General features: G+C 40.6%; 1 protein-coding gene across 2 annotated transcripts; it reads left to right on the forward strand.

The window, feature by feature from the left end:
• The first annotated feature begins 240 nt into the window (after positions 1-240).
• LOC147005234 (PRAME family member 8-like) lies at positions 241-2981 on the forward strand. 2 transcript variants are annotated; one of them, XM_085836240.1, is made up of 3 exons: positions 241-548; positions 1008-1598; positions 2414-2981. In XM_085836240.1, exons 1-3 carry the CDS (start codon positions 262-264, stop codon positions 2979-2981), a joined length of 1446 nt encoding a protein of 481 aa, XP_085692366.1. In that variant the 5' UTR covers positions 241-261. The 2 variants fall into 2 exon arrangements, with proteins under 2 accessions (XP_085692366.1, XP_085692367.1); XM_085836241.1 differs by having other exon boundaries at positions 262-548; positions 1008-1128; positions 2414-2602.
• The last annotated feature ends 9440 nt before the right edge of the window (positions 2982-12421 follow it).

The following is a 12421-nucleotide window of genomic DNA, read 5'->3' on the forward strand; positions in this document are numbered from 1 at the left end:
TGTGTCACAAACAAAATTTTTGATCCAAAAATTAGATACCCATTTGGTGATAGAGAGTCTGCCATGATGCCAGTGTTGGGGAGTGTCTTTCCATCACTTCTTAGGATGAAGAGGTCAATTGATGTCTCTACCATTGCATGAGCAGTCACTCAGAAGCTTAGTGGTTGATGTGATGGTGAGGAAGTTTTATAAACATTGTCTTAAACGTATATTCATTTCTAACCCTTCCCCAGGATCCTTCTGATTGGAGACCTTTAGAAGATGAGTGTTCATGCCCCACCCACACTCCAGAAGCTGGCAATTCAGACTCTGGTGAGAGAGGAGGCTTTAGGCTTGTCTGATCTGGACGAGCTGGCCTATGGACTCTTCCCAGCAATATTCAAGGAGGCCTTTGATGGCAGACATATCAAGCTCATAAAGGCATTGGTGATAGCCTGGCCTTTCCGCTGTCTCCCTGTGGGGGCATTGATGAAGAATCCTGACCTGGAAACACTGCAGGCTGTGTTAGATGGAGTAGACATTCGACAAACCATAGGGTTACACCCCAGGTAAGCAATTTCAAAGTACTATAGAAGGGAGAACAAGGAATACACATTAGACATTGTCAGGGAGTTTAACTTTGTCATAAATGGATCAGATGCTTCTGATGGCATCATCAGGCAGGAATACAGGGTGCTTGATAGCTACTGTTTACTTGTACTGAGCACAGTTGGATATGGATTAAACTTGAATATGGGACTAGAGTAAATGTGGCCTCATAGTAGAATGAGCCTATGCCTGACATCCCCACAAGAACTAATATAAGTAAGGAGAAATAAAGTGTACCTTACTGAAAGAAAAGTATTCATGTGTACAGAAGCACAATAAAGCTTCCGTAGCATGTCCAAGTCCAAATTGGATATCAGGTCCTGAAAAAAACATACACATTAACAGGGAAGAGAGTTTAGTTTAGTTATAGGTAGTAAAAGCTTATTCAGGGTCTGCCAACATTCTTGTTTCACCTGCAGGAGGAAAAAACTACAGTTTCTCGACCTGCGAAATGTGCACCATAACTTCTGGAACATATGGACTGATTCAGAGGACAGTGAATGTTCAGCAGAGATCTTGGAAGAAAAGCAAGCCGTGCAGGTCCGTCCCAGATATGCACTGAGGCAGCATCTTAAGGTCACAGTTGACCTGTGCATCAGGTCCTGCCTTGATGAAGCACAAGCATGGTTCTTGAAGTGGGCCCAGGAGAGAAAGGGCTCCTTATATTTCTGCTGTACAAAGGTGAAGATCTGGACTCTGCCAGTAAAAACTCTCAGACGGATCTTCCAAGTTTTTGATCCAGAGCACATCATGGAGTTAGAACTAAATACTGAATGGACTCTGTTAGAGTTGACACATTTTGCCCCCTATTTTGGGCAGATGAGAAATCTTCGCAAAGTCTTCCTGGCACCCCTCCACAAAATCGACTTCCATTTAGCCAATAGAACAAGAGTCACCGAAGTCAAGTGTATCAACAAGTTTACTTCTCAGTTCTCCAAATTCAACTGTCTGCAGCATCTTTTCATGTTCTGCGTCCATTTTCTCAGAGACCAGATGAATCAGGTCCTACGGTAAGCCATAATGGAGAGCTATCAGAGCAAATCTGTCTCTCTTTTCTTAAGGGTTATGGGGACACGATGCCAGGAAGTCACTAGGAACAAATATTTAGAGACTCCAAAGACTGGAAGTTTTGTCCTGTTTCCATGTATACTCAGTTATACATGGGAAATTTTACAAGGTAAATCAGTGTCACAAATGAGCACTCATGAAGTAGGAAAGTGATTTGGGGTAAAGGGTAGGTCAGATCTAGTAAGGTTCAGTTGTAATTCTTCCTATAATCATGGCCACCCAATCAAATGGAAACTGAAGAGGAATGGAAGTGTGTAGTGAGGAGTAGGGGACTCACAAGTACAGGGTGAAAAGAAGCTATATGCTTAGATCTGTTAGAACAGCCTTCTACCATCAACCAGTTCCCATGGGTTAAATGTTTTGAGGCCAAATACTGCTGAATACATGGGACAGGAGGTAGAGCTTGGGCTGTAAATGAGAGCAAGCATGACTGCAGAGGGAATGATATAATACAGATTCAGTGGACCCATAGCAAGTATTGAGATACTGTCAGAGTTCTATTGGGATGAAATTTCTTCTGTGTGCTTTCTGGGATTAGGGGATGAACTAGTTTTCAGGTTTAGAGTGAGGCCAGGAGATAAATTGTGAGGTTGACATGACTGAGCGGTTTCCAACATGAAGCATTATAGATGATGTCCTTAATCACTTAGTCAAACTGATCTTGGGGCACCTGATTCCTTCTACCACTCTCTATATCCCTGCCAAACCTCTACAAGGCCATGTACCAGAACTAACCATCTGTCTCCTTTACCTCTAGGTGCTTGATGACACCCTTGAAGACACTCTCCATTACTTATTCCCTGATTTCACAGAGAGATTTGGATTCCTTCTCCTGCTGTCAGAGCCTCTTTCAGCTAAAACATCTGGAATTGAGAGGTGTGGTCTTACTGGATTTGGATCTTATGCCTCTGAGAGGTCTCCTCATGAAAGTGGCAGGCACTCTTGAGAATCTGGATTTGCAGGGGTGTAGGATAAAGGACTCCCAGCTAAGTGTCCTCCTACCTGCACTCAAACAATGCTCTCAGATCTCCAATATCAACTTCTACAACAATGATTTCTCCATGCCTATCCTGAAGGACCTTTTGCAGAACACAGACAACTGGATTAAGATGAATGTGGAACAATATCCTGTCCCTCTGGAGTGCTATGATGACTTTGCTCAAGTCTCTGTAGAAAGATTTGTCCAAATTTGTCAGGATCTCATGGATACTTTGAAGGAAATAAGGCAGCCCAAGAACAGCTCCTTTGCTACAGATATCTGCCACACATGTGGGAAGTGCTGGGTCTTTGCCCAGGAGGCCAGACTTTGTCATTGCTGGGAGTAAAATGGGAAAGTTCTGTATTTGAATAAACACTAGGCTTGGGACACATGTCCTACCTGGGGAACTCAGAACCTGTGGCTTCTGACACTGCTCAGATGGTTGGAAACAAAAGGCTGTTCAGTGACTGGTATCTTGGCAACTGAGATTGACATGGGGAACATTTGGATGAACTGTGGGAACAGGGTCCTAGTGGAGTCAGAAACACAGCTTGGCATTGTTACATGGCTTCTCCCCGGACAGACTAACTAGATGTTTAGTTGTATACTTAAAAACCTGGATGTTCTCTCAGTGTGGTCTTTGACTTTTTCCAACCTATCTACCAGGTTCAGCATCAGGAAGGTTCAATGGGTGGCGAAATGGAAAGACAATGGTATTTCATGAGTGAAGCAAAGTTCTTGGTGAAATTAACATGTTACATTAAAATGAAAGTTTTCTTGACACTTCTTTCCCTTGTCCTTTGACTGGGCTATGTGTACAACACACCTCTGTGGCTGAACAATTAGGTGCACAAAACATTTAAACTAATGGGAGCAACATAGACACACCTACTATGAAGGAAGTTTAAAAGGATCACAGACAATTAAAATCTTGTACATTCAGACGACAAGGCACCTTGGACCTATCAGAAATGCCTAAAGAGAAGAAGACAACAGAGGGCAAAGTAAACAGGATTTCCAGTCTGGCTTTGTAATCTTGACCTTTTTGTCATGATTTAATGAGATGACTGCTGGAAGCTCTATATCCATCTGTTATATTACGTGCCCCTAAAGCCTTATTCCAGTGGACTCAAAAACTCTATGAAGTACCCTATTTATTTAAAGCTATGCAATAAAATGCAGGTTCCTCTTCTACATAAACCATTTACTGTACAAAAAAAAAAGTATTTTCTGTCTTCAGTTGTAATAAGAACAGAAAAAAAAATCTCACTCAGCTTAGTCAATATATCCCCTTTCTGTATAGTAAACTATCAATAAAATAATTTGTTACTCTGTATTTATTGAACACTTAGAATATGATTTCTTTTTTTAAATATCATTGTTTTAATCTGGATTGAATAAGCATCTAAATCAAACGACTCTGCAATGATCACCCTCTGGAAAGTAGTGAAAATGTACAAATTGAAGCCAGGCATGTCACAATTCACAATCTTGGGAAGGTAGATAAAGTTATCAACTATGGTGGGAAATACATGATCTTCTAGGCTGGTGTAAAGTACAGAGAAAGACAAAAATAAAGAACATACCTCTCTCAGGCTTGTTCTTTCTGTCTTCCCTCACACACTTTCTCCCTGTCTCAATGTCCTGTTCCCTGACCTTGTTCCTTAGGACCAGTAAACTCAAATGAGATTTTCCCACAATTAACATGCTTTCATATTCTTTTTTTTATTGGGCATTTTTTATTTTTTTAAATATTTTTATTATATATTTTCCTCAATTACATTTTCAATGCTATCCCAAAATTCCCCCATACCCTCCTCCCCCCCACTTCCCTACCCACCCATTCCCATTTTTTGTGGCCCTGGTGTTCCCCTGTACTGGGGCATATAAAGTTTGCGTATCCAATGGGCCTCACTTTCCAGTGATGGCTGACTAGGCCATCTTTTGATACATATGCAGCTAGAGTCAAGAGCTCCCGGGTACTGGTTAGTTCATAATGTTTTTCCACTTATAGGGTTGCAGATCCCTTTACCTCTTTGGGTACTTTCTCTAACTCCTCCATTGGGAGTCCTGTGATCCAACCACTACCTGACTGTGAGCATCCACTTCTGTGTTTACTAGGCCCTGGCATAGTCTCACAAGAGATAGGTATATCTGGGTCCTTTCAGCAAAATCAATGCTAGTGTATGCAATGATGTCAGCGTTTGGAAGCTGATTATGGGGTAGATTCCTGGATATGGCAGTCTCTAGATGGTCCATCCTTTCGTCACAGCTCCAAAATTTGTCTCTGTAACTACTTCCATGGGTGTTTTGTTCCCAATTCTAAGGAGGGGCATGGTGTCCACACTTCAGTCTTCATTCTTCTTGAGTTTCATGTGTTTAGCAAATTGTATCTTATATCTTGGGTATCCTAAGTTTTGGGCTAATATTCACTTATTAGTGAGTACATATTGCGTGAGTTCCTTTGTGATTCTGTTACCTCACTCAGGATGATGTCCTCCAGGTCCATCCATTTGGTTAGGAATTTCATAAATTCATTCTTTTTAATAGCTGAGTAGTACTCCATTGTGTAAATGTACCACATTTTCTGTATCCATTCCTCTGTTGAGGGGCATCTGGGTTCTTTCCAGCTTCTGGCTATTATAAGTAAGGCTGCTATGAACATAGTGGAGCATGTGTCCTTCTTACCAGTTGGGACATCTTCTGGATATATTAATTCTTTGAATAGTTCTTCTTGTTTCCACTTGGTTGATTTCAACCCTGAGTTTGATTATTTTTTCCCATCTACTCTTGGGTGAATTTTCTTCTTTTTTTTTTTCTAGAGTTTTTAGATGTGTTGTCAAGCTGCTAGTGTGTGCTCTCTCCAGTTTCTTTTGGAGGCACTCAGAGCTATAAGTTTCCCTCTTAGAAATGTTTTCATTGTGTCCCATAGGTTTCTGTATGTTGTGTCTTCATTTTCATTAAACTGTAAGAAGACATTAATTTCTTCTTTATTCCATCCTTGACCAAGGTATCACTGAGAAGAGTGTTATTCAGTTTCCATGTGAATGTTGGCTTTTCATTATTTATGTTGTCAGTCCATGGTGGTCTCATAGGATGCATGGGACAATTTCAATATTTGTGTATCTGTTGAGTCTTGTTTTGTGACCAATTATATGGTCAATTTTGGAGAAGGTCCCATGAGGTGCTGAGAAGAAGGTATATCTTTTTGTTTTAGGATAAAATGTTCTGTAGATATGTGTTAAGTTCATTTGTTTCATAACTTCTGTTAATTTCCCTGTGTCCCTGTTTATTTCTGTTTCTACGATCTGTCCATTGATGAAAGTGGTGTGTTGAAATCTCCAACTATTATTGTGTGAGGTGCAATGTGTGCTTTAAGCTTTACTAAAGTGTCTTTAATGAATGTGGCTGCACTTGCATTTGTGGCATAGTATTCAGAATTGAGAGTTCCTCTTGGAGGTTTTTACCTTTGATGAGTATGAAGTTTCCTTCCTTGTCTTTTTTGATAACTTTGGGTTGGAAGTCTATTTTATTCGATATCAGAATGGCTACTCCAGCTTGTTTCTCCAGACCATTTGCTTGGAAAATTGTTTTCCAGCCTTTCACTCTGAAGTAGTGTCTGTTTTTTCCCCTGAGATGGGTTTCCTGTAAGCAGCAGAATGTTGGGTCCTGTTTGTTTAGCCAGTCGGTTAGTCTTTGTCTTTTTTTGGGGAATTGAGTCCATTGATATTAAGAGATATTAGGAAAATTATTGTTGCTTCTTTTTATTTTTGTTGTTAGAGTTGGCATTCTGTTCTTGTGGCAGTCTTCTTTTTGGTTCTTTGAGGGATTACTTTCTAGCTTTTTCTAGGGCATGATTTCCATTTTTTTCTGTTATTATCCTTCGAAGGGCTGGATTCGTGGAAAGATTATGTGTGAATTTGGTTTTGTCATGGAATACTTTGGTTTCTCCATCTATGGTAATTGAGAGTTTAGCCGGGTATAGAAACCTGGGCTGGCATTTGTGTTCTCTTAGTGTCTGTATAACATCTGTCCAGGATCTTCTGGCTTTCATAGTCTCTGGTGAAAAGTCTGGTGTAATTCTGATAGGCCTGCCTTTATATGTTACTTGACCTTTCTCCCTTACTGCTTTTAATATTCTATATTTGTTTAGTGCATTTGTTGTTCTGATTATTATGTGTTGGGATGAATTTCTTTTCTAGTCCAGTCTATTTGGAGTTCTGTAGGCTTCTTGTATGATCATGGGCATCTCTTTCTTTAGGTTTGGGAAGTTTTCTTCTATTATTTTGTTGAAGATATTTGCTGGCCCTTTAAGTTGAAAATCTTCATTCTCATCTACTCCTATTATCCGTAGGTTTGGTCTTCACATTGTGTCCTGTATTTCCTGGATGTTTTGAGTTAGGATCCTTTTGCATTTTGTATTTTCTTTGATTGTTGTGCTGATGTTCTCTATGGAACCTTCTGCACCTGAGATTCTCTCTTCCATCTCTTGTATTCTGTTGCTGATGCTCGCATCTATGGTTCCAGATTTCCTTCCTAGGTTTTCTATCTCCAGTGTTGCCTCACTTTCTTTATTGTGTCTACTTCCCTTTTTAGGTCTAGTATGGTCTTGTTCATTTCCATCACCTGTTTGGATGTGTTTTCCTGTTTTTCTTTAAGGACTTCTACCTGTTTGGTTGTGTTTTCATGTTTTTCTTTAAGGACCTATAAATCTTTAGCAGTGTTCTCCTTTATTTCTTTAAGTGAGTTATTAAAGTCCTCCTTGATGTCCTCTACCATCATCATGAGATATGCTTTTAAATCTGGGTCTAGATTTTCGGTTGTGTTGGGGTGCCTAGGACTAGGTGGGGTGGGAGTGCTGCGTTCTGATGATGGTGAGTGGTCTTTATTTCTGTTAGTAGGATACTTACATTTGCCTTTTGCCATCTGGTAATCTCTGAAGCTAGCTGTTATAGTTGTCTCTGGTTAGACCTTGTTCCTCAGGTGACTGTTAGCCTCTATTGGCAGACCTGGGAGGCTAGCTCTCTCCTTAGTTTCAGTGGTCAGAGTATTCTCTACAGGCAAGCTCTCTTTTTGCTGGGAAGGTGCCCATATATCTGGTGTTCGAACCTGCCTCTTGGCAGAAGTTGTATTCCAATCACCAGAAGTCTTAGTATCCCTAGGGAATCATGTGTGGGTCCTTGCGGGTGTCTGGAGACTCCGCTGGCAAGGCACCCAGGTGCTCGAGTGAACTGGAAGGGACTTGTGCCCCAGCTCAGGCCGGGTTGTCTGCTTCTCTAGTTAATGCAGTCTCAGGTTCCGTGCGATTGGATTGGAGCAGACGCTGTGTTCCACTCACCTGAGGCCTTAGGATCCTGTGGGGAATCCTGTGTGGGTCCTTGCGGGTGTCTGGAGACTCCGCTGGCAAGGCACCCCAGAAGGGACTTGTGTCCCAGCTCAGACCGGGTTGTCTGCTTCCCTAGTTAATGCAGTCTCAGGTCCTGCAAAATTGGATTGGAGCAGACGCTGTGTTCCTCTCACCAGAGGTTTCAGGATTCCGTAGGGAATCCTGTGTGGATCCTTGCGGGTGTCCGGATACTCCGCTGGCAAGGCACCACGGTGCTTGAGTGGACCTGAAGGGCATGCTTTCATATTCTAAAAACAAACAATGCATAGATGGAGAGAGACTCTTCACAGGTGAAGAGCACACGCTGCTTTCGCAGAGAACCAAAGTTCTCTTTCAGAGCTAATAACCAGGTGGTTGTCAAATGGAACTCAGGCTTCAGGTGCTAGGACCCTCCTTTCTGTCCTCTGTGGATCCCACCTTTCACATGCACAAATCCACATACTACACATGTAGCTATTCAACCAGCTGAAGAAGTCTTTAAATAAAAAAGCACTTAATTTCACAAAGGAATATAAAACGGCCCAATTAATTAAAATCGTGATGTTGATCATTAGCAGTTGTGTGTATCTGAAGAGAGTATGTGGAGTTTTAGGCATATCCTTTGAGCTTCATTGGTGATAAATAGTGTAGGATGCTCTGGGTTCCAGAGTTTGAACTCTTGCACCATGAGTGAGTGAGAGGAAATTAGGAGTTTGTCACTCTGCAACATTTATTTCTGTATGCATTTATGTATATTCCTGTTCTATTTGAATGTATCCTTGCATGACAGAAAAAGGCATCAGAACTTTGTATAGATAGTTGTCAGCTACCAGGTGGTTGTCTAGAACTGAACTCCAGTTGTCTGAAAGAGCAAACAGGACTCATAATTGTTGATCCTTACAGGCCCATGTTTGAGAATGGAAAACACACTCATGGATAGATAATCAAAAGGAATCAGGAGTTTATTTTGCAGAAAAGCTTAAGACTTTGGCATTAATTATCTTTAATTCATTACAATTCAAATGTTTTATGTAAATGAGTGTGATGCTGGTTTGCTTTATTGTTTCATTTTCTTAGATAGTCACTATGTAGATTTGCCAATGCAATACCAATATCCTGAGTCATTCCAAGAATGGTCAGGATGTGCTTCGTTTCATAGAATATTTACCTAGCCATTCACATGATCTGTGAACCACATTAAACACGGTGTGATAATATGTAACAGTTATTTCAGCACCCTATAGGTTGAGAATTCAGAGCAGAAATTCAATATCATTCTATCTACTTATCTAATACCTAATATAAAAATTCAAAAAGCTTCCACTTGACAGGGAGCTAGACTCCCTGAGCACTTTCCTTTTGATGTCTCTTGACTTCATCTTATTCCTGATCAGGAAAGGAACAAAACTGTTCAAAATAAGTAAATAAAAATCAAAATAATTTTAAAAACTGAACAATTTTTATAGCATAGACTTTAACCATATGTTGATCAGAGAAGAGATAGAAACAATGTGCATGGGATGGGAAATAACTAAATATAACCTTACCTATTTATGTCTTAGGGAAATGTCTCACTGAAACAACATTCTTTGTGTAATTGACATATGGTAATTATCAGTTATAAGTACTTACTAAATTAAGGCACCAAGGTTCAATCCAATGTTCAGAACTTTGTCTTATATCAAAATAATTGCATATTTCATGACTATTTAGCGTAATTATAAGTGGCTCATGAGAATATATGTTGCTAACATGTTTCAGGAAAAACTTGTTTCTATTCAGTTTGTGGTGAGCAAAATTTAAATGCTAACATGTCTAGCTCCCTGTTTATCATTTCTTTTTGTTTTCATTATTTCATTTATGTATTCACTTTACCACCTGATCACCTCCTTCCTGTCCTTTCCTCCCAGTCCTACCGTCTGACCTTTTCATCTCATTTTCTTCTGCCATTCTCCTCAGTGAAGGTGAGGCACCCACTCCCCACCCCTACCAGGTTCCACAACACCTTGACACACCAAGTTGCATCAGGACTAAATCCACCCTCTCCCACTGAAGCCAGACAAGTCAGCCCAAGAAGGGGAAAAGGTTCCAAAGGCAGAGAACAAAGTTCAAAAAGAGATAACACCCAGTCTCATTTTTAGAGACCCACATTTAAGACCAAGCTTCACAACTGTTTCATATGAGTAGGAGGCCTAGGTCTAGACCATGCATGCTCTTTGATCGGTAGTTCAGTCTGCGTGAACCTCCAATGGGTCCACATGACTTAGTTCTGTAGGTCTCCTTCTGGAATGTTTGACCCTGTTATAAAACTCTAATGACACTTAGCTACTGGGGACCCTCGAGTGAAGAACTCGTAGAAGTTGATGATTTCAAAATCAAGAGAAATTTATTGTTCCAGTATGCTAGGGTCGTGATGCACCTCAAGAAGAGGTCCCAACCATGCATGACCCATTTGGCCAGTTTTTATACAACTAGGCACAATATCATTGATGGAACAGTATGACTTTCAAACTGATGAGCTTAAGGGAATGAGGTGCCAAGGACTTCTCTTGTCTGTAGGTGGCAAATGGACACTGTGCCCATGGGTATTCCTGAGAAATGTAATCCAGGAAGGGAGGGATGCCTACATGCTTCACGACCTCCTCTGTCTTCCAGGAAGGGCTGTGTCTTTATGCTCTGCTATTTGGTGGAATTTGCTAAAAGTCCTAGGCTGATCTCTTCACCACCTGGCTCCCTCTATCCTTCCTCTGACTTTTTCACAAGACTCCACGAATTCTGCCTAAATTTTGGCTGGGGGTATCCATATGTTGCCATCAGGTGCTGGATGAAGCCACTTACAAGACAGTTATGCAAGGCTTCTGTCCTTAAGCATAACCAAGTATCATTGAGAGTGTCAGAGTTTGGCTCTATTCTATGATGTGGATCTCAATTTGGTTAATCATTGGTGGTTTATTCCTTCAATCTATCTTTATACCTGCATATCTTGTAGGCAGGGAAATTTTTGGATAGAGAGATTTCTGGGTGGATTGGTGTCCCCCTCCCTCCATTGGAAATCCTGACTAGCTAGAGGAGGTGGCTACTTCATCTCTTTATACCCATCTGCTGGGGTCTCAGCCAAGGTCCCCTCCCCCATATACTCCCAGCGGCCTGTTCCATCCCAGGTCTCTTGTTTGTACCTGAAAAGCCCCCACATGGATTGCTTTTCTATCTCCCAAATCTCTCAATCGCCCAATCCTTCCCACCACACCTATTACCCCAAAATGTTCTTGTTGCTGTACTATCTACTATACAGTTCTCCCTATGAAATTTCTGATACCGATTTTATTTCCTCTTTTGAGTGAGATTCAATCACCTTACCTTGTGCCCTACTGTTACTTAGCTTGTTCGGGTATTTGGATTGTAGCATGGTCATGTTATACTTTATAAGTAATAATGCATTAACAGTGACTACATACCATGCAATTTCTTCTGGGTCTGTTACCTCACTCAAAATGATCTTTTACAGTTCCATCAATCTGCCTGAAAATTACATATTATTCCTTATTTTTAATAGATGACTAGTATTCCATGGCATAAATGTATAAGATATACCTTATCAACTCTATGGTAGAGGGACAAGTGGGTTGTTTCCACTTTCTGCCTATTATGAATAAAGGTGCTATGAATGTACTTGAGCATGTGTCCTTGTATTATGGGGAAGCATGTTTTGTTCATATGATCATGTTCATATGATCAGGAGTTATATAACTGGGTTTTGAGGTAGAATAATTTGTGAGAAATACCAAGATTGATTTGCAAATGTAGTGTAAAAGTTGACACACTCACCAGAATTTGAAGACTGTCTCCCTTACTCGACATGCTCTCCAGCATGTACTGCTTCTTGAGATTTTAGTCTTACCATGCTGATGTTTATAAGATGAACTATCAAAGTACTTTCAATCTGCATTTGACTAGGAAAGTAGAATATGTCCTGAATTGCTTCTTGACCATTAGAGAATCCTCTGTTGAAAATGCACTCTTGACCTTTGTACCCTATTTTTAAATGGGGTATTTGGTATGTAGATGTCTCGTTCCTTGAGATATTTATTTTGTTTGGATATCAGCCCTCTGACAAATGAATAGAGGGTAAATATGGTTTATTTATTCTCTAGGCTTCTGTTTTGACATACTAATTCTGTCCTTTGTCTTCCAGAGGATATTCCATTTAATGGGGTCCCTTTTATTAATTGTTGAACTGAGTGCCTGAGCCATGTGTGTTCATTTCAGGAAGTAATCACCTTTATCAATCTGTTCAAGAGCCCTGACATTACTAATGATATTCTGCATAGAGGAGCTTAGCACAACTGTCCTTGGAGAGGAATCACACAGCCATGAATAGAAACACATGCAGAGACCCCAGCCAAACAGAGTTCAGGGAATTT

The sequence above is a fragment of the Mus caroli genome, unplaced genomic scaffold, assembly GCF_978045245.1.
Source record: "Mus caroli unplaced genomic scaffold, Mus_caroli_1 scaffold_4, whole genome shotgun sequence".
Lineage (NCBI taxonomy): Eukaryota > Metazoa > Chordata > Mammalia > Rodentia > Muridae > Mus > Mus caroli.